The 22933-nt window shown below is 39.0% G+C and overlaps 1 protein-coding gene across 15 annotated transcripts in view; it reads left to right on the forward strand.

The window, feature by feature from the left end:
- Positions 1-22933, forward strand: part of CD99L2 (CD99 molecule like 2) — a 150920-nt gene that overhangs the window by 115731 nt on the left and 12256 nt on the right. For all 15 annotated transcript variants that reach the window (XR_008914779.1, XR_474689.3, XR_008914778.1 and 12 more), the window contains one exon: positions 13925-13990. Coding sequence is in view for 12 of the 15 variants with exons in the window: in XM_056809823.1 (XP_056665801.1) it covers positions 13925-13990 (66 nt within the window). In the remaining 3 variants the exon portion in view is untranslated. The remainder of the gene's footprint in view (positions 1-13924; positions 13991-22933) is intronic.

Below are 22933 nucleotides of genomic sequence, written 5' to 3' on the forward strand. Positions count from 1 at the left end.
AATCCATAGGTGGTATCAGAGAGCCCCACCTCCCAGCAAAGTACATGGAACATGCTTGCCTGTCTGGAGTGTTAGAAGGTCAGAAAATGGATCCTTAGTATAAGTGCTGGTTGCTCTATTTCTTGGAAAACCTGGGGAGGGGGGTGTCTCTTAAGGCCTTCAGTCCTCAGTTATTAATCTTGCTATGAAGTGGCCTCTTCGGGGCCCTCTAGACTCTCCATAAACATACAGATTACTCTGGGTGCTCTTTCTTCGAACTCTGATGAGATGGAGAATCACTGACACTAACTGCCTCAATTAGGTTTGTAAAACCCATCTGAGCCATTTCTAGGACTCTAGGGTTCTAAATTGAGGCCTTGGGGTTTCATTGGTTTCCTTCTGATCACCCCTGCCCCAGTTCTCTTTCCCTCTGCCTTCCTTAACGTGTAAGATGGATTTCTATACCCAAGTGAATATGGGTGTTATTATCTCTTTGAGCCAATTCTGATGAGATTTAAGCTTCAAGTGTTGTCTGGCACCTTATTTGAACCCCATAATATTATGGATATTCTGATATTACAAAGGAATGAGTCAAAGATTAAACAGGATTGAACATTTAACAAAATTTGTTATTTGCACAAACCTTTCTTCTCCCTCTGTGTTATTTTGCTTAGTGATCTCAGCAGCCCCCATGGTTTCAAGTTGTCGTCTCTGGGCCAGATGTCCCAGAGAACTCAAACTCAGCATGTCCCAGCTGCTCTTTATGTTGACTCTTTCCAAATTTCCTCTTTTTTTTCTTTTTCTTTAAACATCATTTTATTTGGTCATTTCCAAACATTAATCATTGGAAACAAAGATCATTCTCTTTTCCTCCCCCCCATCTCCTACCCACCACCTCTCCCATAGCCCACACACAATTCCACTGGGTATCACATGTGTTCTTGGTTCGAACCCATTTCCATGTTGGTATTTGCATTAGAGTGCTCAATCAGAGTCTCTCCTCAGTCATATCCCCTTCCCCCCTGTAGTCAAGCAGTTGCTTTTCATCGGTATTTTTACTCCCATAGTTTATCCTCTGCTTGTGGATAGTGTTTTTTAGATCCCTGCAGATTGTTCAGAGACATTGCATTGTCCCTAGTGGAGGAGTCCATTACCTTCGATTGTACCACAGTGTATCAGTCTCTGTGTACAATGTTCTCCTGGTTCTGCTCCTCTCACTCTGCATCCATTCCTGGAGGTTGTTCCAGTCTCCATGGAATTCCTCTACTTTATTATTCCTTTGAGCACAATAGTATTCCATCACCAACATATACCACAATGTGTTCAGCCATTCCCCAATTGAAGGGCATCCCCTCGTTTTCCAATTTCTGGCCACCACAAAGAATGCAGCTATGAATATTCTTGTACAAATCTTTTTTCTTATTGTCTCTTTGGGGTACAAACCCAGCAGTGCTATGGCTGGATCAAAGAGCAGACAGTCTTTTATCGCCCTTTGGGCATTGTTCCAAATTGCCCTCCAGAATGGTTGGATCAATTCCCAACTCCACCAGCAATGAATTAATGTCCCTACTTTGCCACATCCCCTCCAGCATTCATTACTTTCCTTTGCTGTCTTGTTAGCCAATCTGCTAGGTGTGTAGTGGTACCTCAGAGTTGTTTTGATCTGATTATAAGAGATATAGAACACATTTTCATGTGTTTATTAATGGTTTTGATTTCTTTGGCTGAGAATTGCCTATTCATGTCCCTTGCTCATTTATCAATTGGAGAATGGCTTGATTTTTTGTACAATTGATGTAGCTCTTTGTAAATTTGAGTAAATTAAACCTTTGTCAGAGGTTTTTCTGAAGATTGTTTCCCAATTTGTTGCTTCCCTTCTGATTTTAGTTACATTGGTTTTGCTTATACAAAAGCTTTTTAATTTGATGTAATCCAGATTATTTATTTTGCATTTTGTGACTCTTTCTAATTCTTGCTTGGTTTTAAAGCCTCTCCCTTCCTAAAGGTCTGACATGTATACTATTCTGTGTTCGCCTAATTTTCTTATAGTTTCCTTCTTTATGTTCAAGTCATTCACTCATTTTGAATTTATCTTGGTGTAGGCTGTGAGGTGTTGATCTAAACCCAATCTTTCCCACACTGTCCTCCAATTTTCCCAGCAGTTTTTATCAAACAGTGGATTTTTGTTCCAAAAGCTGGGATCTTTGGGTTTGTCATATACTGTCTTGCTGAGGTCACTTATCCCGAGTCTATTCCACTGATCCTCCTTTCTGTCTTAGCCAGTACCAAATTGTTTTGATGACCGCTGCTTTATAATATAGTCTGAGATCTGGGACTGCAAGTTCCCCTTCCTTTGTATTTTTTTTTCATTATTTCCCTGGATATCCTTGATCCTTTGTTCTTCCAAATGAACTTTGTTATGGTTTTTTCTAGATCAGTAAAAAAAAATTTTGGAAGTTCCATGGGTATGGCACTAAATAGATAGATGAGTTTGGGTAGGATGGTCATTTTTATTATATTGGCTCGTCCTACCCATGAGCAGTTAATGTTTTTCCAATTGTTCAAGTCTAGTTTTAGTTGTGTGGAGAGTGTTTTGTAGTTGTATTCCAAATTTCCTCTTATCAAAGGTCCCACCATCATTTTATTCACCCAGGCTCACAACTGTCTTTGTTTTCTCCTTCTTAAACCCCCATGTGCAATTTGTTGCCACGTCTCATTGATATTACTTTGGAAACACCTCCTCTATAATAAGATCCGAGTTTAAATGCAGCCTTACTAGCTCTGTGATTTTGGCTATGTCATGTGACCTCTGTTTGCCACAGTTTTCCTTATTTGTACAATGGAGATAGGAATAGGACTTACACCTAGCAGGATTTTTGTGAGGATCAGATGAGATAACGATTATAAAGCATTTTGCCCCATGCCCAGTAAAGGAAGCTCAGAAAGAGGAGACCTGTGGAATAGGGAATGTATAAATGGAGATTTTGAACCTTAGACTTCATTCCCCAGAAGTCCTTGGTATTTCCCAGAATTTCCTATAATCAATCTCTCCTGTGTCTCCACATTGGTGAGATCACGTTATTGATATTTAACTGGCAGTAACACTTCCCATATGCTCTCTCTTCTGGCATGATGTAGCATCAGCAGTGATGGTAGTAAAGTGGGGATGGCTGAAATGGCTAACCAGCCATGGGCACATGGTTTTATTTTGTATTCTCTTTATTCCTTGATTTCTAATGATCCTTAATAAGCCTCATAAAATATAATATTTTTATTATTAGAGATATAAATTTAATTTTTACAGGGAGGAGGAAGGTCACCAGGGAGATCCTGGCAAAGAGGCCTGAAACCAAGTAGAACTACTAATGGAGAATGACAAATTCCCTGCAAGGTGGTCTCTAAAGGAAGGCTTTGGAAGGAGTTTTACTGCTCTCCCCTCCAGCCCTCAATTCAGAGTGGAGAGGAGGCTGAGGCAGTTGAGAAGCTATTCACTCCCCTACGGAGTCATTCACCATGGTGATGAAGGATTTTCTGGTGATCAATCTATTCTAGGGAAAAGGAAAATTGAGGGGGAACTCCTCAGCACCTCCACCTTGGAATGTTGCAGATTGTTGCCCCAGCCACCATTGGCTTCCCCTCTTCAATCCTCCTTCTGCTCAGCTATCAAGTTAATCTTCCTAAAGCACAGAGGTCTAACTGTTCCCTTATCACCTCCAGGAGCAAATATGGAATCCTGTGTTTGGCATTCAAAGCCTACTCTCATCTTTCCAGTCTTCTTACACCTTACCCCCTTCAGCTGTTCCTTGTATAAGATGCTCCCATCTCCTGCCTGTCCTCTGTGCTAAAGAAGCCTTTAGTGTTAGTGCATTCCCTCTGATGCTTATTTCCAATTTCTCCTAGTCCTGTCTTGTTGGTACACAGTCACTTTCATGTCTTCTCCACCAGTTGTGAGCTCCCTATCTTTCTGTACCCTTGGCACAGTGTCTGGCATGTAGTAGGCTCTTAGTAAGTGCTTAGTAAGGTAGGTGCCTAAAATAGTAACTATGTTTTCAGAGAAGATCATGTATTTAAATCGGCTTCATTTTCTTTTTTCTGAAATCCTCTGTATTTGTCTCCCCTGGGAGATAGGGTAGATTTGTAAATAGGAGCTATTTGCCAGTAATGTATTTCAGTGATTTTGATCATTGTTCCTAAACAGACCAGTACATTGTTTGTAGTGACTTTTATTGTTCAAAGACTGATAGTAGATAGCCATCTAATCTTTTTGGCAGGCGTCTTGTTTCTCTGAACTTATTTATTCACCACTCATTGACAAACAAGAAAGAATCATCTGAGAGACTTCACCAAAGGTTTTTCACTCTGAGCCCATTGTCTTTGCCTGGCTTGACTTCATGGGTAACAATTATACTGTTATTTCCTATACATGGTCAGGTGTTTGTGGTTTTGTATAAATATGAGGAACAGAAAGCAGGTCACCATGGCTGGGTGAAGAGGAGTAATGGATAGTTAGGATGGCAAGATATAGTTGGGGTAGGTCGTTCAGGGCTTTACATTTTTGAAATTTGAAATATTTGAATCTAGAGGTAATAGGGAACCACTGGAGTAGGGGTAGGGGCCGTACAATCAGGTCACTTCTGAAGTCATGGAGGATTCTAGAGTAGGAAGCAGGGGAAATAGTTAGAAGGCCATTGTAAGTCTATGTGATGGGGTGGTGGAAGCTTCATTGTCACCAAGGCAGTGGCTATGAAATCTGTGGATATTGGTACAAATGATTTGACAGTTTCTTGAATGTATTGGATAAAAAAGAGAGTGGAATTGGGAAAAATATGAAAAGGTTTCAAACCTGAGGCATTGGATGGATGATGGTGTCCTCAACAGAAATAGGAGACTTTGGAAGAGGGATGGGTTTGGGGGGAAAGATAATGCATCTTGGATGCAGATTGTAATCTATCCATTTTGGCTAAGTCCTTTAGGATTTACTGTGTCCCACTCAGAATTTACCAATCACTGCCACAAAGCTATAAACACAAGGTGACCTAGGGAGAAATCAGGGGCCAGTATGCTAGGAGAGGTAGGGAGGAATGATTTTTTAAAATCATATATCCATCCCTCCAACAACATACACAGCTGTAACTTTGGCGTTTAGCTATAGTCCCCTGAGGGTATACCTGGTGTAGGTAACAGTGGGATGGCTGGAAGTTTGGTAAGTAGTACAGGTGTGGCTATGGTGAAGAGAAACTCAACAATTAGCTTTCATGGGGAGGGGTGAAAGTGGGAGATCATGGCAAGACTCCAACTTTGCTTCTAGGACTTTGGAGTTTTCTAGTTCTCATTCTCTAGGTTTTTTCTAGACTTTAATGGACCTAGAGACCTGTTATTACATATCTAAAGACCTGGACCTGGTACTTTGATTGTTTTGATCTTAAGTTATTCAGATTTTGGAATTGAGGTACCTATGGTTCTAAGATTACAAGGCTATGAATTTAAATCCTTATCTTTTAAGTTTCTCAAGTGTCCAAATCCCTGGGTTCCATAAGTTTAAATGTTAGACTATAAGATCTAGAAGAAACTTCAATCTAGGCTTAGACACATAGAGCATAGACTTAGATCTTTAGGTCTGTGAGTCTAGGTTCTTAGGTATCTAGGCATCTATGTGCCCCATTTTATGCAATTCTCTATCACTATCTCTGCCTCTAGATCTCTCATTTTAAGTGTGTTTCTCTCAACTCTTTAGCTAGCTGTCTTCATGCATGTGTGGATCTCTGGGCATCCCTATTTTTCTCCTCTGCCTCTTATTTTTTTTCTCAGTATTACAAGTGCTTATAAAGTTTATATGCTTAGTATGAGATTTACGAAGAAAACCAAAACCAGTTGGTATTTTCCCTCTGTGCTAATCTCCCATCTTGATGTCTATATTTATATTTAGCTACATCTCTTTAGATTGCCAATTGACACTCTTTTGGAAAGATCTCTGGATTGTCATGTCTCTTTTGCCTTTATCTCTTAGTTCCATATTCTAGCTTTTGATATTTCACATCCTCTCTAAATTTTTCCTGGAAACTTCTCTTTCTTGTTCCTTTTCTCCCTCCAGATGACATGAAATTGGTCTTTTTCTGAGCTCCCCCCCTACCCCCTCCACCCCCGTTTCTCCTTTTCTTCTTTTATTTGGTCAAGATCATCACACTAAAACAGATTACTCCCAGACCTTTTCTTTGATGTCCTCTTTGGCCCTTGTTGACATGGTTTTCAAGGGAGGCTTATATCATTGCCCATTCCCATTAGGTTCCAAACACTACATCCTTATTCAGGTTTTCTCCACTTGCTTGCTCACTTGTTTTTACCTTTTTATATTTCTGTTTACTGGGATTTCTTTTCAGATGCAATCTGTGGATTATTTCAGCTTTCACTTTACCTGTCTGATTCTAAGGGATCTGGGCAGTTTTCTTTCATGATTTCTTGAACAAGGGGGTCTAGAACCTCCTTTTTATGGGCTTGGTTTTCAGAAAGTTAAATGATTTGTAAATTATCTCTCATTGATCTGTTTTATTAGGCACTTGTTTTCAGTATGAGATAGCATCTCTTTATTTTAATATTTCTTTTTTTTTTTCATGGAGTCATTAACTTCTACCCAGGCCATTCTAATTTTCAAGGAGTCTGTTATTTGGGTAACATTTTGTACTTTTTGGGCTGAGTTTCTTAATTCTCTTTCCAAGTCTGACCTCCATCGATCTGATCTGATTTCCTAATTCTTTCCTCAATTGTTCTTATTTCACTTATAATTCTTAACTCTTCTGTCATATCTTTTAGGAAGTCTTAGTTGATCTTGTGGGTAAGTTATGGTTTCCTTGGATATTTTGCTTTATATATGTGTTTTGGATTTAGTAATTGATATTCTCTGGGTTTGTGGATTGGGAATTCCTGTCTCTTAATTGTTCTATCTTTTTGTTTAATATTTCTTTCCCCATCTGCTCTCAGCCACTTAGTGTTGCAGGCCTTGCTGTGAGTTCTGAGGGCTGAACTGATCCTGAACTTTTTGAGATATCCCCCTTTGTCTTCGGTGAGAGGATTTTACCTGTTGTTATATCTGTTCTTGGCATTCCTTACACTGCTGGCTTGGGCAGCTGTGTAGGGGCCGAGTCTGAGATCAGCTCTGGATGCTGACCTAACTCTGGGAACTGAAACTGTAATCCTATTCTAGTAAACCTTTTTATTATGATATCATTTTTATTCATGCAAGTGTTTCAATTTTCCATAATTGAAACGATTTAATTTATTTCTCGTCATTTCCTCAGTTAAGAACTTAGCTGTGAAAGATATCTGGCCTGGTCTGCTTCTAAGGTTTTTTATCATGTAACCTTAATATTCAGAACATATTTCCATTTTTTTCTTATTGTGGTGTATAGTCTGAGGTGTTGGTCTTGTAAGAATTTAAATTTAGGTTTTTATGCTAAAATGAAAGTTTCAAAGTAATATTGTGGTTGTTGATTTAAAAATATTACAGCTTAAGTCAAAATAACTTTTAGCAGCTTTATTTACAAAGAGGTGGAAAGAGTAAAAGTGGAAAAATGTTGATAGATAGAAAGTACTGCCTAGCTACCAATACCCTGAATTTAATCTTAATGTCTCCAGACTACAAATGTGAATTTGAAAGCAAATGTCATCAGCATCCAAAGTCCTAATTAGGAAGCTGAAATCCAAAGAGCTAGGAGACACTGAAGAATCCACTGAGAACTTTCAGTGTACACGAGGCTGAGATTGCCAAAAATCTCACCAGAATGCACGCTGAAGGGAGTGTCCCAACAAAGCACCAAAGGAGCAGAAATGATTTCTCCTCACCGAAGAACCAAGGAAGGAATCACTCCACTCAACACCACAAGCCGACACAGGGTCCAGGGAAAAGGTCTCCGAGCCAGGAAAGGAACCTCTCTCCAAATGCCAGGAAGGGATTCAATCTAAGGAATCAATCTCTCCAGAAGCCAGGAAAGGAAAGCCAGCTATTCACCCAGCAAGCTGATGCATGATCCAGAGGAAAATTCTCCTCCTCCAGTCCAGCTCACTGATGTAGAGAGAGTGACTGAATCCTTGTGCTTGCCTTTTAAAGCAGTTTTCTCCATGTCATTTCATGTCACTCCCTCACTCTATGGGAACCAGTCACAGTTTTTCAATTTGCCTAGCACTGTCCAAGGAGGAGGGGCAGTGACCTTTGGAGGTGTGAGGTTACTCTAGTAAGTGAATTTAAGAACTCTCTTACTTAAGTGCCAAGTAGGGGTACTTTTCTTAATTTGTTTAGCTAAAAATAGACAAGGAGAGTTTGACTCCTATCTTCACAATTCCCTCTGTGATTCTTTGGGAGGTTAGTTTCCCCAATGAATCATTTTATGTAACTAGCTTATACCTCTAAAGATCTTCTAGTTAAAGATGCATACAATATTACACTTTCTAAGAGGAAACTACAAGATTTGTTTGCTAGGTGCATTGACAAAAAGCCAATTGGGAGCAGTCCTCTTTGGCATGAGTTAACATTCAGAGTAAATGATATGTTCAACCCCCTTCAATCATTTATATCCCAAAGTTTGTTCTGGGTCTTCTGATGCAGTGTAGGCTTCTTTCTCCAAACAGTTCACTTTCTTGATTCAAGGAGTTAGCGAGCTACTTTTCTTGAAATTTTTCTCAAAAAAAATCTTAAATCATGGATTTTACAAAAATTATACAATCCCCTTGAGGAGGGTATCGACCAAGACTTGGATCAACTCAGGATGCATGGTTGAGTTATGAGATATATGAATCAAGTGTCAAAAGAAAAAATTAAATTTTGGGAAAAAAGAAAACCAAAATATAAGTATATAAAAGCTTCTGAGTAAGCAAGAATAAATCCTTTGCAGGTTCTTAAATTAGGGCCCAATTAAAGTGATTTCTGCCCCACAAGTGTGTAGGACAATTTACCCATTGGCAGCCAGGACTAAAGAAAGTTACCATACTATAAGAGAGAAAAAACAACTAGATTTTGATGTAAAAGGAAAGTATGTTTCCCTGGTCTGATTTTACCTTCACTCTCAGGGAAAGGGGAGCCAAAATGGTAGCTAAACTAAGGTACTTGTTGGAATGTGGCACAGGGAAGGCCTGTGTCTGACAAGTCAAATAACTACTACCCTGAACTTCAAACAAGTCCTCTGTCTTGGCGCAGATATCATTAATCCCACAAGGATTGTTGGTCTCCTTGACCTTGTGCTGCTTTGCACTGTACAATGGCTCTTTTGTGGCCCCTTCTCCTGGAACCTGACACAATTATTAATCACATTCCCACAATATTTATCAATCAATGGCAGGTTTCCATAGTCTAAAGCTTTTGGGTATGCATTGATAGTAGAGCTGATACTGTAAATTTATCCTTCAAACTCCAAAACCTTATTAATACTGGTTATATGTACTTCAAGTACAAGAAATAAGAAAGGAAAAAATCAAATCATTATTGCAAATACAAAGAAAATAATAATAATAATAATAATAATAATAATAATAATAATAATAAATTCAGGAATTCAATGTGTTAGTCAAAACAGTGTCCACTTCTCTATGGACTTTTATCTCCCGTGCATATGACAGGATACAGTCAATAAGTATCAATAGAATGTACTTGTTTTATGTGTGAGCAATGAATCCAAGAGTCCTTCTCTCCATTTTTAATAATTGTTGGAATGGTTAACAGCATTTGAAACAGATGTCCCAGGCAGACTGAATTGCTTCAGTAGCACCACCTACTGACAAAAAGTAGAATTGCAAGCAATTTTAATAATTAGATTGAAAAATACTAAATAAGCGACTAATTATGATTTTTAACAGCATAGCCCAAATTGGGAAAATGCTGTTTCTTATCTATCTAAAATGGCTCATGATCCCAGAGAACATTTCACAATGGCTTTATTTAGCACTGTTCCTGGCTATACTTATAAGATACATTGCAGTTTATCCCTCTTTAAGAAAAAAACAACTGGTAAATAGCACGAGTAACCTTGAGATCCAGATGAAAGATTCATCTTGATCTCATCCTGTCCGACACATTTCCTGTCCAATCCAACTGATCCCTCTCACTACTCAACCAGTCCTTGATCTCAACACTGAACTAAAAGCTCACCTTAAAAGACAACCAGAAAATACTTCAAGTGGCCTTGAGAAGAAACTGGAGAATAGTTTGATGGGGCTCAAAACTCATATAGAAGATCTTGAGAAATTCCACCTCTCTCCACCTATTTTCCAGTTTTCCCAGCAATTCTTGTCAAATAGGATGTTTTCAGAGTGTTTTTAAGTTTAGTTATTAACAATTTTTCTTATGCGTTGGATTCTATTTTCTATTATTTAGCCTGTGCTAAATCTCAAGAATTAGTTTTAGAATATAAAGGAGAGAAAAACATTGAAATACGTTAGCAATAGAGCTAGAGAAGGAGATGCTGAGAAAGATTGGGAGGTTGCTGTTTTTATATGGAATTAGAGCTTAGAGAAAGGTGTTAGTAGATTCACAAAAAGAGAGTAAAAGACATTGGAATTAGAGACAAAGACAAATACTCAGAAAGATTTAGAGACTCAAGACTAGACCTAGAGACTGTTGTGGATGTTACTAGAAAATCTCTCAGTTCCTAGGGATCAAGATATTGGAGGCATGTAATGCAGTCTCATCTTTTTACCCAGAAAATGTATGGTAGCTTATGTGTTACCTTTCATTTTGTAGTAGTGTGGTGGTCAAAGCTACATGCATTAGCTGGGTTTGTCAAAAGATAGATACCCAGATTCCAGGATTATGGAAAAGATGTTTCAGAATGGGAGTTGCCACACAGAACTATGACATTTTCATTGGTATTTGTTCTGGGTGGAACTTTCTGAGGGAGGCAAGATGGAGTGTCTTGGCTGTGACTAGGCTGTCTTCTTGCCACCTGTGTTCAATGCCCTGAGCCTGGCACAGCTGTGCCCGCAAGGTACTCCCTCCGGTCTAGCTTTCTTGCCCACCCAGAGATTCCAGCCACAGCTGGAAGCTCAGCACTGTAGGTGGGGGAGGAGTCCTGGGACATTCCTTCTTTTTTCCCCTTAAACCTGAGTGTTCTTGAATTCAGGCTTTGGGGGTGGTGGTGCGTACCTTTTGAGTTGAGTCTAGCAGGAGGGTTCCCTAGCTTTGTCCTGTTTTTAGATTTGGTTTTCTGTCCCCTTGAAGCACTGTGTTTCTTATTGTCATGGAAGGGTCTCCAGAAGTCTGGACTTTTGCTGCCTCTAAGCCGTCATCTTGACTCTGCCTCTATCTCCAAATTTTTGCTTCATAATCTGGCCGTACAGGTTTTGGAGGACTGGCCGCCAATATTTGGTGTTGTGGACAGTCTTTCTATACATGACTGTTCTTTTGGATAGCTAGGGGCTTTAGATTTTGAAGGGAACTCTACGTAGGCAATTTCTATTTAAAATTACATATACAGGGGGCAACTGGGTAGCTCAGTGGATTGAGAGCCAGGCCTAGAGATGGGAGGTCCAGGGTTCAAATCTGGCCTCAGACATTTCCCAGCTGTGTGACCCTGGGCAAGTCACTTGACCCCCATTGCCTAGCCCTTACTACTCTTCTGCCTTGGAGCCAATGCACAGTATTGACTCCAAGACGGAAGGTAAGGGTTTTAAAAAATAAAATTAAAAAAAATTTACATATACATTAAGGATATTTCACACATTCAGTAATCTTGGGAGATGACTGTTAGCTGGGAGTTCATGGTCTGTTCCAGGTAAGGTTGGATCCTGACAGCAACCTTGCAAGGAGCTGGTATTATTTAACAATTCAGGACAAGGGATAACAGATGAACTTTTAGCAAGTAAAATGAAAAGGTAACAACTTCAAAGAAAACTTCTTGACTCTCTGCAATGCAAGCCAAAAAGAATCCCCCCAAACTGTTCAATATAAATTAATCTGGCTTGATATCATCTCAGTTTCTCCCAGTCCCCTCCATCTGTTTCAGTGAGCCATCTCATATCACAACAAATACTTTGAAAGAAAATCCAGAGCACATAAATTAGCAGGTCTCCTGGATCTGCCCAGATGGGGTTTGTTCTTGCAGGCTCACACGATAGCCTTTTACCAAAGGTTTCTCCTAGTTGCTCTGCATAGAAAGGCAAAAATGGAAGTCTTTTGATGTCCAGGGGCTGAGTTAGGACTCTGGGAATACAGCAGCTTTCCAAAGTAAGATAGTTTCCTGGAGCACTAATAACTGGGGGGAATAGAGTAAAGCTTGACTTTTAGAGGTACATTTGCATACAATAGCTCCTGGAAGCATGAGCTGTGCTACAGCATCCAAAGAAATCACCCAGGAAAGAGACATACACAGCGAGTCAGTTCCTTTCTTGGGAATTCAGTCTGTCGTCTTGCTGATCGCGGTCTTCAAGTTTTTGTTCTAGGATTGTAAGATTTATGCCTTATCCTCCGATGCAGCAGAGGGTGAAGGTAAAGATGGTGCTCTGGCTCTCTGGTTCCCTTCCTCTTGCTCCATCACTACTCCCCCCTCCATTCCCCCTCACCTTTTCGCACAATTTCTTCCACTGCAACCACATTTTTTTTATCCATTTTCCTTTGAAAAGCATTTGATGTTTAACAGAAAGAAACATCTCCTTGGAACAATGCGCATGGAATGATATGTGCTTGGGTTGAGAGAAAGAGAGAGCACTGTGGGGAAGAGGTTCCCATATCTTTCAAGGTAAGGGCTGATGGAAGAAGGCAGTATACCTTGGGTGTTCTGAGACATTCACAGTTGGTTCTTTAAAGAAGACAAGAAGTACCACTATTGCTACAGCTTTCCTTCCTAGGTACTGGGAAGATTGCTGGAATTCAAATTCAATTGATAGGAGGAAGAGAACAGGTTATTCTTTTGTCCAAGGGGGATGGCCTAGCCATAGTGGAAGATTCTTCCCTTAAGCAACTTGGAGGTACCAGGAAGTGACACCATTTTTAGCTCGGTAGTTTATGTCAGCCATTCATTTTAGGAGTAACCAGTTAACCAAATGGATCCTATGTGGCTGCCAGGATTGTACTGAGGTCTCTTCTCTCTTGAGCTGCCAGTTATGGGAAAATTAACAACTCCTCCAAGGGATTTTTAACTAAAGGCAGGTTCTAGTAACTTAAATCCTGTTCCATTTTCATATACTGGTACTAAACTTTCCCTTTGCATTTTGGGGGTGGGATGGGGCTTGGCCTGGTCCTTTAGTTGTTTATTTTTCAGGGTGTTTGGTACATGGTACTGGTTTCTTAGGTCACCTGTAGATAGGATATGGCCTCTTCCTTTCAGAGCTGCTTTCATTTCTTGGAAACTTTGTGGAGTGAGCCTTCACTGTGGGCTCTCCTTCTTTGGCACCAGTATCATAGACACCAAGTTCAGAGGACCCTGCTCTTTTTGACATAGGTCACTGAGAAATGGCTGGTTACCGAATGAATAGGGGATGTGGGCTGAAGAAGGCCTAGTCGTCTGGGGAGGGGGAGGAAGAGAGTGAATAAAGCAGCTCTTCTCTTACTCACTGGTAACCTTGTATCTAAGGCTTGTTGCCATTTCCCAGTGAACTTCCCTCCCCCATCCCTGCACCCCCAATCAATGCTTCACTCATCCTATCATACCTTAGCTATGTACCCAGCATGCCTACCTGGGGAAACTAAGCATTGAACACTGCCTGAAACAGCTGCACAGCTCCTGTCATTTGGAATGTCTCTGTGTTTGCTTTTGAAATAGAATTTAAGAATCCTACTTCAATGAATGATCTATTGGTGACATTTGACACAGTAATCCATTATTAGTAGTGAGAAAAATAATTTGGACTCCCATTGTCTTCATGGATCTGAAAATGTTCAGATAGCTGAAGGTTTGCAGGAAGCCATGACTTTTGAAGAGTATGGGAATTGTTTCCATTACTAAATCTCCTTCCTTCTACTTCTTAGGGGGTCTCAATGCAGACTATGCCAAAGGACAAAACCTGGAAGGTGTGAGCACTGAAGAACCTCGAGGTGAGACCTTCTTTGTACTTTTTTGCATTCTAAAAGTCTCTTAGGCTTTTAAAAACTCATGTGTTATCTGAATCCTTTCTGGAAAAGCAAAGAGGACAATAGTGTGGGACCTTTGGGCCTGGTTGCCTTAGGTGGTTACAGCATTTAGTCTGCCAATTGTTTTGACTAGCTATCCCATCAGTAAAGGGAAAGCAATTCAACTTATGTTATATTTGTCTAGATGAAAGTTATATAAAAGATCAATAATCCTAATAAGAATGTAATTTTGGTGGCGATGAATCAGTAAACCTTTTACCCCTTTACTAAAGTTGAGAGTGACATAACTAAAATGCTTCATGATTTTTGAAAATATGAGGAGAGGAGAAAAGAAAGGAGACAGGAGCAAAGTGAAGAGACTGAAGACAGAGTGTTATGAGGGGAAAGAAACAGAAAAGATGTGAGAGGTAAGGTGGGAAAAAGAGAAGGGAGAAAGGATAGAGTGAAATAGAGAAGAGAGAAGGAGGGGAAGAGTTTTCTAGGAACAAGCAAGCCTGGAAGCCACAGCAAGCTACATTCCAGAAGGGCTTCATATCCTGAAAGGGCTGGATCTAATGAGTGGGAGAGAGAAGGCAGAAGAAACAGCAGCTAGTAAGCTGAGACTCATACACTCATCTGGCCTCACTTTGTTCTCTCCTCTCTTTATTTCTCTTTTCAACTCTTATCTTTCCATTTCCTTTCTGACTTCCTTCCCCCTCTTCTTTTTTCCCTCTGCTCCCTGTTTCTTTCTCCTCTCTTTTCACTTAAAAAAAAAACACACAAAAAAACAACAAAAACAAACCTTCGCCTTCTTTGTCATCTCTACTTTCCTCTTGTTTTAGAAAAAACAACCAAACAAAAACCCCTGAGTCTTCTACCTTAAGATTCAGTACAAATTATCCATTTCCATCCTCTCCTTTCTCCTCTGCCATCTCTTTATCTGTTTCTTCCTCTTTTCCTTTTCCTTCCTCTCCATCCTTTTCCTTAGAAAAGTTTGTCACACCGAGGTTCACCTTGCTCTCCCTCTATTAAAGGAGAGACAGAGAATAAAAGAGAAATAAACAGCAGACAGAGGGGAGAAAGGAGATGCAGGGAAAGAGAAGAGTCTCCTTTCTCATGTTTCTCCTCCAAAGGAGAAAGAGGAGAAGGGAGAGGTAGCTTTAGTAGTCTTTAAGATAGAATTGATTAAATTGCTCAGTTGTATATGAAATACTCTGAGTTGGAAGAAAAGAGTTGAGAGAGAGAGAGAGAGAGAGGTTCTTTCTCTTTCCTTTTACCTCATCAATCTAGGAAAAGGGAGAATCAGGGGAGACAAAGAAGGAGGAAGGTCTCCTCACTGTCTGTCTCTCAAGGAGGTGAGAGAAGGTAGGTACCGAGGATATAGGAGGGAGAGGAGACATGCATAGATGAATTTTAACTTACCAACTCCCTCAGCCTTCTCCCCTGACTTGATAATCTAGTCAGCCCTTTCAAGTCATTACACTCTTCTCTAATTACTTTTCTTCCTTCCTACTTTGACTCCTCTCTTCTCTTTCCACAAATATATCTATATCTACTCACCTTTTGTGTTTCTTTTTCTTCTATCTTGCTTTCTGCCCCTCTTTCTCCTTTTTATTTTTTTGTCTCACTTTTTTCTGTCTTTCCATTCTCCAGTGTTCACTTTCTCATTTCTCCTCTCTATCTCCTTTTCCCCTTTAGTCTCTCTCTACTCCACTCTAGTTTATCTTTCCACTCTAATGTCTCTCTCTTCTTTTCTCTCTTTCCCGATTATCTTCCTCTGGGTCTTTCTCTCCTCTCACCTCTCTTCTTTCTGGGAGAGAGAAGAAAGGGGGGTGGGAAGACAGATAAGAGGAGTTCTAATATTAATAAGTATAAGTTAGATCTTAAGTTATGCTACTAGTGTATTCCACCTTCTTTGGCTCTCTCCTTCCTTAACTAGACAAATAATTTACTTAGTCCTTTGGTGACTCTGAGTAGTCAAGGAACAAGTAATGACCCTCCTTCACATAAGAGATTAAACACCTAATTTATATATTAAGATATAATGATAGCTCTGTATCTAGAAATAACTTCAGGAAATACTTTAAAAACCCTTATAAAACATCAATTTCTAACTAAACTCACACAGAACTGACAAATGAAAGTTTACATTTTAACAACGTCCCATTTTAAGTACCATTTGAGATTATTGAAAAAAGAAGTGCATAGTTTCTGTACCGTACTAATTGCTATGTCATTAATTTTATATGTGGTCCATAGTTTCATAATTTATGTTTGTAATTTTACTAGAGACATACTCAAAGGTCATGGTTTGCATATATATGTAGATATATATGATATTTGGAAAAGACATTCTTATTGGTGTTTTGGGCTTAAATCTGATGAACTTTAGAACTATAGTAAATGCTGCTTTTCTTGAGGTTATTTTCTGGATTTCTTTCTAATAGTTTAGGAAACAAGAAATTATTCCCTTAGAAAGAAGGTAAAATAGACAATGCAAATTGAGCAAATAAAAAGTTAATGTCTCCTTGAGATAAAAATATAGAACAGCAACTTGGTTTCAGGGTACCTACATTCACCAGTTGAGCCCATGACACAGGATAGTATTGATATTATTACAATCAAGACCTTTCAGCTGTAGAAATTTTTTTCTTTTTCTTTTTTCCTTTTACACATTATTTTATTTGATCATTTTCAAATATTATTCCTTGGAAACAAAGATCATTTTCTCTTCCTTCCCCCCTCCTACCACTCCTCCCATAGCCAACGCACGATTCCACTGAGTATCACATGTGTCCTTGATTCGAACCCATTTCCATGTTGTTGGTATTTGCATTAGCGTGTTCGTTTAGAGTCTCTCCTCAGTCATATCCCCATAACCTCTGTAGTCAAGCAGTTGCTTTTCTTCCATGTTTTTATTCCCACAGTTTGTTCTCTGCTTGTGGATAGTGTTTTTTCTCCTAGATCCCTGCAGAATGTTCAGGGACATTGTATTGACACTAATTGAGAAGTCCATTATGTTCAATTGTACCACAGTGTATCAGTCTCTGTGTACAATGTTCTCATGGCTCTGCTCCTTTTGTTCTGCATCACTTCCTGGAGGTTGTTCCAGTCTCCATGGAATTCCTCCACTTTATTATTCCTTTTTGCACAATAGTATTCCATCACCAACATATACCACAATTTGTTCAGCCATTCCCCAATTGACGGGCATCCCCTCTTTTTCCAATTTTTGGCCACCACAAAGAGTGCAGCTATGAATATTCTTGTACAAGTCTTTTTCCTTATTATCTCTTTGGGGTACAAACCCAGCAGTGCTATAGCTGGATCAAAGGGCAGACGGTCTTTTATCACCCTTTGAGCATAGTTGCAAATTGCCCTCCAGAATGGCTGGGTCAATTCACAACTCTATCAGCAATGCAGTAATGTCCCAACTTTGCCACACACCCTCCAGCATTCATTACTTTCCATAGCTGTCATGTTAGCCAATCTACTAGGTGTGAAGTGATACCTCAGAGTTGTTTTGATTTGCATCTCTCTGATTATAAGAGATTTAGAACACTTTTTCATGTGTTTATTAATGGTTTTGATTTCTTTGGCTGAGAATTGCCTATTCATGTCCCTTGCTCATTTATCAATTGGAGAATGGCTTGATTTTTTGTACAATTGATTTAGCTTTTTGTGAATTTGAGTAATTAGACTTTTGTCAGAGGGTTTTGTTATGAAGATTGTTTCCCAATTCGTTGCTTCCCTTCTCATTTTGGTTTCGTTGGTTTTGATTGTACAAAACCTTTTTAATTTGATATAATCAAAATTGTTTATTTTACATTTTGTGACTCTACGTCTTGCTTGGTTTTAAAGTCTTTCCCTTCCCAAAGGTCTGACATGTATACTATTCTGTGTTCACCTAGTTTACTTATAGTTTCCTTTTTTTATGATCAAGTCATTTACCCAATCTGAGTTTATCTTGGTATCGGGTGTGAGGTGTTGGTCCAAACCTAATCTCTTCCCCACTGTCTTCCAGTTTTCCCAGCAGTTTTTGTCAAATAGCGGGTTTTTGTCCCAGAAGCTGGGATCTTTGGGTTTATCATAGACTGTCTTGCTGAGGTCACTTACCCCAAGTCTATTCCACTGATCCTCCTTTCTGTCTCTTAGCCAGTACCAAATTGTTTTGATGACCACTGCTTTCTAATATAGTTTGAGATCTGGGACTGCAAGGCCACCTTCCTTTGTATTTTGTTTTCATTATTTCCCTGGATATCCTTGATCCTTTGTTATTCCAAATGAACTTTTGTTTTGGTTTTTTCTAAATCAGTAAAAAAGTTTTTTGGAAATTCAATGGGTATGGCACTAAATAGATAAGTTTGGGTAGGATGGTTATTTTTATTATATTGACTTGTCCTACCCATCAGCAGTTAATGTTTTTCCAATTGCTCAAGTCTAGTTTTAGTTGTGTGGAGTGTTTTGGAGTTGTGTTCATATAGTTCCTGTGTTTGTCTTGGCAGATAGATTCCTAAGTATTTTATTTTGTCTAAAGTGATTTTGAATGGGATTTCTCTTTCTAATTCTTGCTGCTGAGCTGTGTTGGAAATATATAGAAATGCTGATGACTTATGTGGGTTTATTTTGTATCCTGCCACTTTGCTAAAGTTGTTGATTTTGATGAGCTTTTTGGTTGATTCTCTAGGATTCTTTAAGTAGACCATCATATCATCTGCAAAGAGCGATAACTTGGTCTCCTCATTGCCTATTTTAATGCCTTCAATTTCTTTTTGTTCTCTAATTGCTACTGCTCCTGTTTCTAGTACAATGTTAAATAATAGAGGTGATAATGGGCATCCTTGTTTCACTCCTGATCTTATTGGGAATGCATCTAGTTTATCCACATTGCAGATGATGTTAGCTGATGGTTTTAGATATATACTATGTATTATTTTTAGGAACGACCCTTCTATTCCTATGCTTTCTAGTGTTTTTAATAGGAATGGGCATTGTATTTTGTCAAAGGCTTTTTCTGCATCCATGGAGGTAATCATGTGATTTTTGTTGGTTTACTTGTTGATATGGTCAATTATGTGGGTGGTTTTCCTAATATTGAACCACCCCTGCATTCCTGGTATAAATCCTACTTGATCATAGCGAATGATCCTCCTGATCACTTGCTGGAGTCTTTCTGTTAGTATCCTATTTAAGATTTTTGCATCTATGTTCATTAGGGAGATTGGTCTATAGTTTTCTTTCTCCATTTTTGGCCTGCCTGTCTTTGGAATCAGTACCATGTTTGTGTCATAAAAGGAATTTGGCAGAACTCCCTCTTTGCTTATTATGTCAAATAGTTTGTATAGTATTGGGATTAGCTGTTCTTTGAATGTTTGATAGAATTCACTTGTGAATCCATCAGGCCCTGGGGATTTTTTCTTAGGGAATTCTTTGATGGCCTGTTGGATTTCTTTTTCTGATATGGGATTATTTAAGGATTTGATTTCTTCTTCTGTTAGTCTGGCAGTTTATATTTTTGTAAATATTTAACCATATCACCTAGATTGGTATATTTATTGCCATATAATTGGGCAAAGTAGTTTTTAATGATTGCCTTAATTTCCTCTTCATTTGAGGTGATGTCCCCCTTTTCATCTTTGATGCTGTTAATTTGTTTTTCTTCTTTCCTTTTTTAAATTAGATTGACCAGTACTTTGTCTATTTTGTTTGTTTTTTCAAAGTACCAGCTTCTAATCTTATTTATTAGTTAAATAGTTCTATCGATTTTATTAATTTCTCTCTTAATTTTTAGGATCTCTAGTTTGGTTTTCTTCTGGGGGTTTTTAATTTGTTCACTTTCAAGTTTTTTTATTTGCATTTCCAATTCATTCATCTCTGCCCTACTTAATTTGTTAATATATGCACTCAGGGATATGAATTTTCCTCTGAATAGTGCTTTGGCTGCATCCCATAAGGTTTGGAAGGATGTCTCACCATTGTCATTTTCCTCAATGAAATTATTCTTTCTATGATTTGTTCTCTGACTAACCAATTTTGGAGTATCATATTAGTTAATTTTTGATTTGGCTCTCCCTGTACCCTTATTGATCATTATTTTTATTGCCTTATGATCAGAAAAAAGGTTGTATTTATTATTTCTGCTTTTCTGCATTTGTATGCCATGTTTCTGTGATCAGTCTTTGTGAATGTGCCATGTGGTGCATTCCTCTTTGTCCCTATTTATTTTTCTCCATATGTCTATTAACTTTGATTTTTCTAATATTTCATTCACATCTTTTACCTCTTTCTTATTTTTTTATTTGATTAATCTAAATTTGATAGCGGTTGGTTTAGGTTTCCCACTAATATGGTTTTACTGTCTATTTCCTCCTTCAATTTTCCTAGTTTCTCCATTAGAAATTTGGATGCTATACCATTTGGTGCATATGTGTTGATTTGTGATACTTCCTCGTCTATACTTCCTTTTAACAGAATATATTTACCTTCCCTATCCCTTTTGATCAGGTCTATTTTTGCATTGGCTTTATCAGATATCATGATTACCACTCCTGCCTTCTTTCTATCAGTTGAGGCCCAGAAGGTCTTACTCCATCCTTTAATTCTGACCTTGTGAGTATCAACCCTCCTCATGTGTGTTTCTTGAAGACAACATATGGATTCTAATCCATTTTGATATTCGTCTACTTTTTATGGGTGAGTTCATCCCATTCACGTTCAAAGTTATGATTGTCACTTGTGGATTCTCTGGCATTTTGATATCCTTCCCTAATTCTGACCGTTCTTCTTTAGCTTTTAGCCTTTTAAACCAGTGGTTTACTTTAGGTCAGTCCCCCTAGTCTCCTCCATTGATATGCTTCCCTTTCTAGCCCCTCTACTTCCCTCCTTAATTTACCCTTCTCTCTTATCCTGTTGGATGAGATAGAATTCAAGATTCTAATGGATCTAGATGTTCTTTCCTCTGAGTTGATTTCACTGAGAGTACGGTTTATGTTTTACCAATTGGCACTCTCTTCCTCTCCTTATAGGAGAATTCTTCCCCTCCCCTTCCCTTGTGTATCTTTGTGTAAGAAGGATTATTCTATTTAGTTTTTTTCTATTTATTGAAGTATATCTTAGTACCATCAACAATATCCCCCCTTTCTCCATATTGTTTTGATGCCCCCATCTTTCCCTATGCATGATTCTTCTAACTATTCTTATGTTGCATACAAGTTTTAAGAGTTACACATTACATTTTCCCCACATATTAGTGTATATATAATTTGATATAAGTGTAGTCCTTATAGAAGAGAGTTTGAATAAAAGAAGATAATATTTTTCTCCTTTTCCCTTTCTTTCATATTTACCTTTTCATGTTTCTCTTGCTCTTTGTGTTTGGGTGTCAAACTTTCCACTGAGTTCTGGTCTTTTCTTTGCAAATACTTGGAACTCTTCTATTTTGTTGAATGCCCGTTCTTTCCCCTGGAAGTATATAGTCAGTTTTGATGGGTAGTTGATTCTTGGTTGGAGACCCATTGTCTCTTCTAATTCATTAATTTTTTGGCTTTGCTTTATTAATTTTTGCTGTTTTGCAAGATCACTGTCTTCCAGTTGCTTAATTCTGGTCTTTAGGGACTGGTTTTGCTTTTCAGATTGGTCTGCCCTTCTGTTAGAGTCGTCCAGCTCTTTCTCCAATTATGAGGTCTTGTCTGTCAGGCTGTTGGCCTCTTCCTGAATTTTTTCCCATTTTTCTTGCCAGAAGGTTTCCATCGTTTGGATAAGCTCCAATTTGAGTTCTTCCAGAGCTTGTGGATAATTTCCATTTTTTTGGGCATGTTTTGGTTTTGTTTGAATTTCATCCTCTTTCTCTTCTGTCCCCTGGGTTTTACCTCCATAAAAGTTTTCAATAGTCACTTTTCCCCCTTTGTTCTTGGAGGGTTGGTCTTGGGCTGTGTGAGCCATTGCATTGGTGGTTTTCCCTTTCCTGTTTGGTCAGAGGTCTAGGTGATATGGGTGGGTTTTCTGTGGATTTAAGTTGCCTCAGACTAGTTCTTCCCAGCCTCCGTGGTTTCTTAGCGTGCCCTTCTCTCTGGTGAGCAGGAATCTCCTGTAAAACTGCTCTGAGGGATTGATCTCTGGTAGTTCCTGTCAGTTTTCAAGGACTGTGGTGTGCACACAGTAAGGAGTGGAGCTTTGGTCTTAGGCCGTTTTTACAGTTTCTGGAGACTCCATGCTGTTTACTGTTTGCAAGGGCCCCTGCAGTCTGCATGCTTTCCAGGCCGCAGGGTTCTCCAGTGAAACCACCCTGAGAGGTATTTTCCTAGTAGTCTTCCTTAGCTTCGAAGGACCCTGGTGTGTGTGTGCCCCCTAGACAGAGACGTTCCTCACTCGTTAACCCTGGTGAGCACTCTGAGCCCTTACTCTGGTTCCATGGGAGGGGAGCTCACTGCACGTTTTTGTGCAAGGTTTTCCTCCTTCTTATAGTGTGGAAATGTTCACTCCCCACGTACCTTCGTTACTGTGGTGTACTAGAGAGTCCCTCCGTTCTTCCAGGGATGATTTTTATGCTCTTTTGAGGTAGTCTTATTTCGTTTGGTGCCAGGGAGAGGAAGTGATTCGCGTCTAGATTGCAGCCATGTTTACCCGGAAACTCAACTGTAGAAATTTTTAAAAAAACAAACCAACTGGAGTCAGTCTAAGGTGGATCCACCTTCCAAAAATCATGGTGTATGTATGTGTTCTAGAGATGCTCCACTCTGTTACCATTTAAAGGTCTATGGTTCTTAATTCAATCTGTAATGAAGTTGGCTGAAGGAACCTTTTCTCTTCACTGGCTAAATCTACAAATTGCAAAGATGGTGTCAACCTCATTAAAATGAATTGAGTGGAAATGACATATTAAACATGGAAACTTTGGGGGGTCTTTTTGGAGCACTTGTAGTGGCATTT

This window comes from Monodelphis domestica, chromosome X, assembly GCF_027887165.1.
Source record: "Monodelphis domestica isolate mMonDom1 chromosome X, mMonDom1.pri, whole genome shotgun sequence".
Lineage (NCBI taxonomy): Eukaryota > Metazoa > Chordata > Mammalia > Didelphimorphia > Didelphidae > Monodelphis > Monodelphis domestica.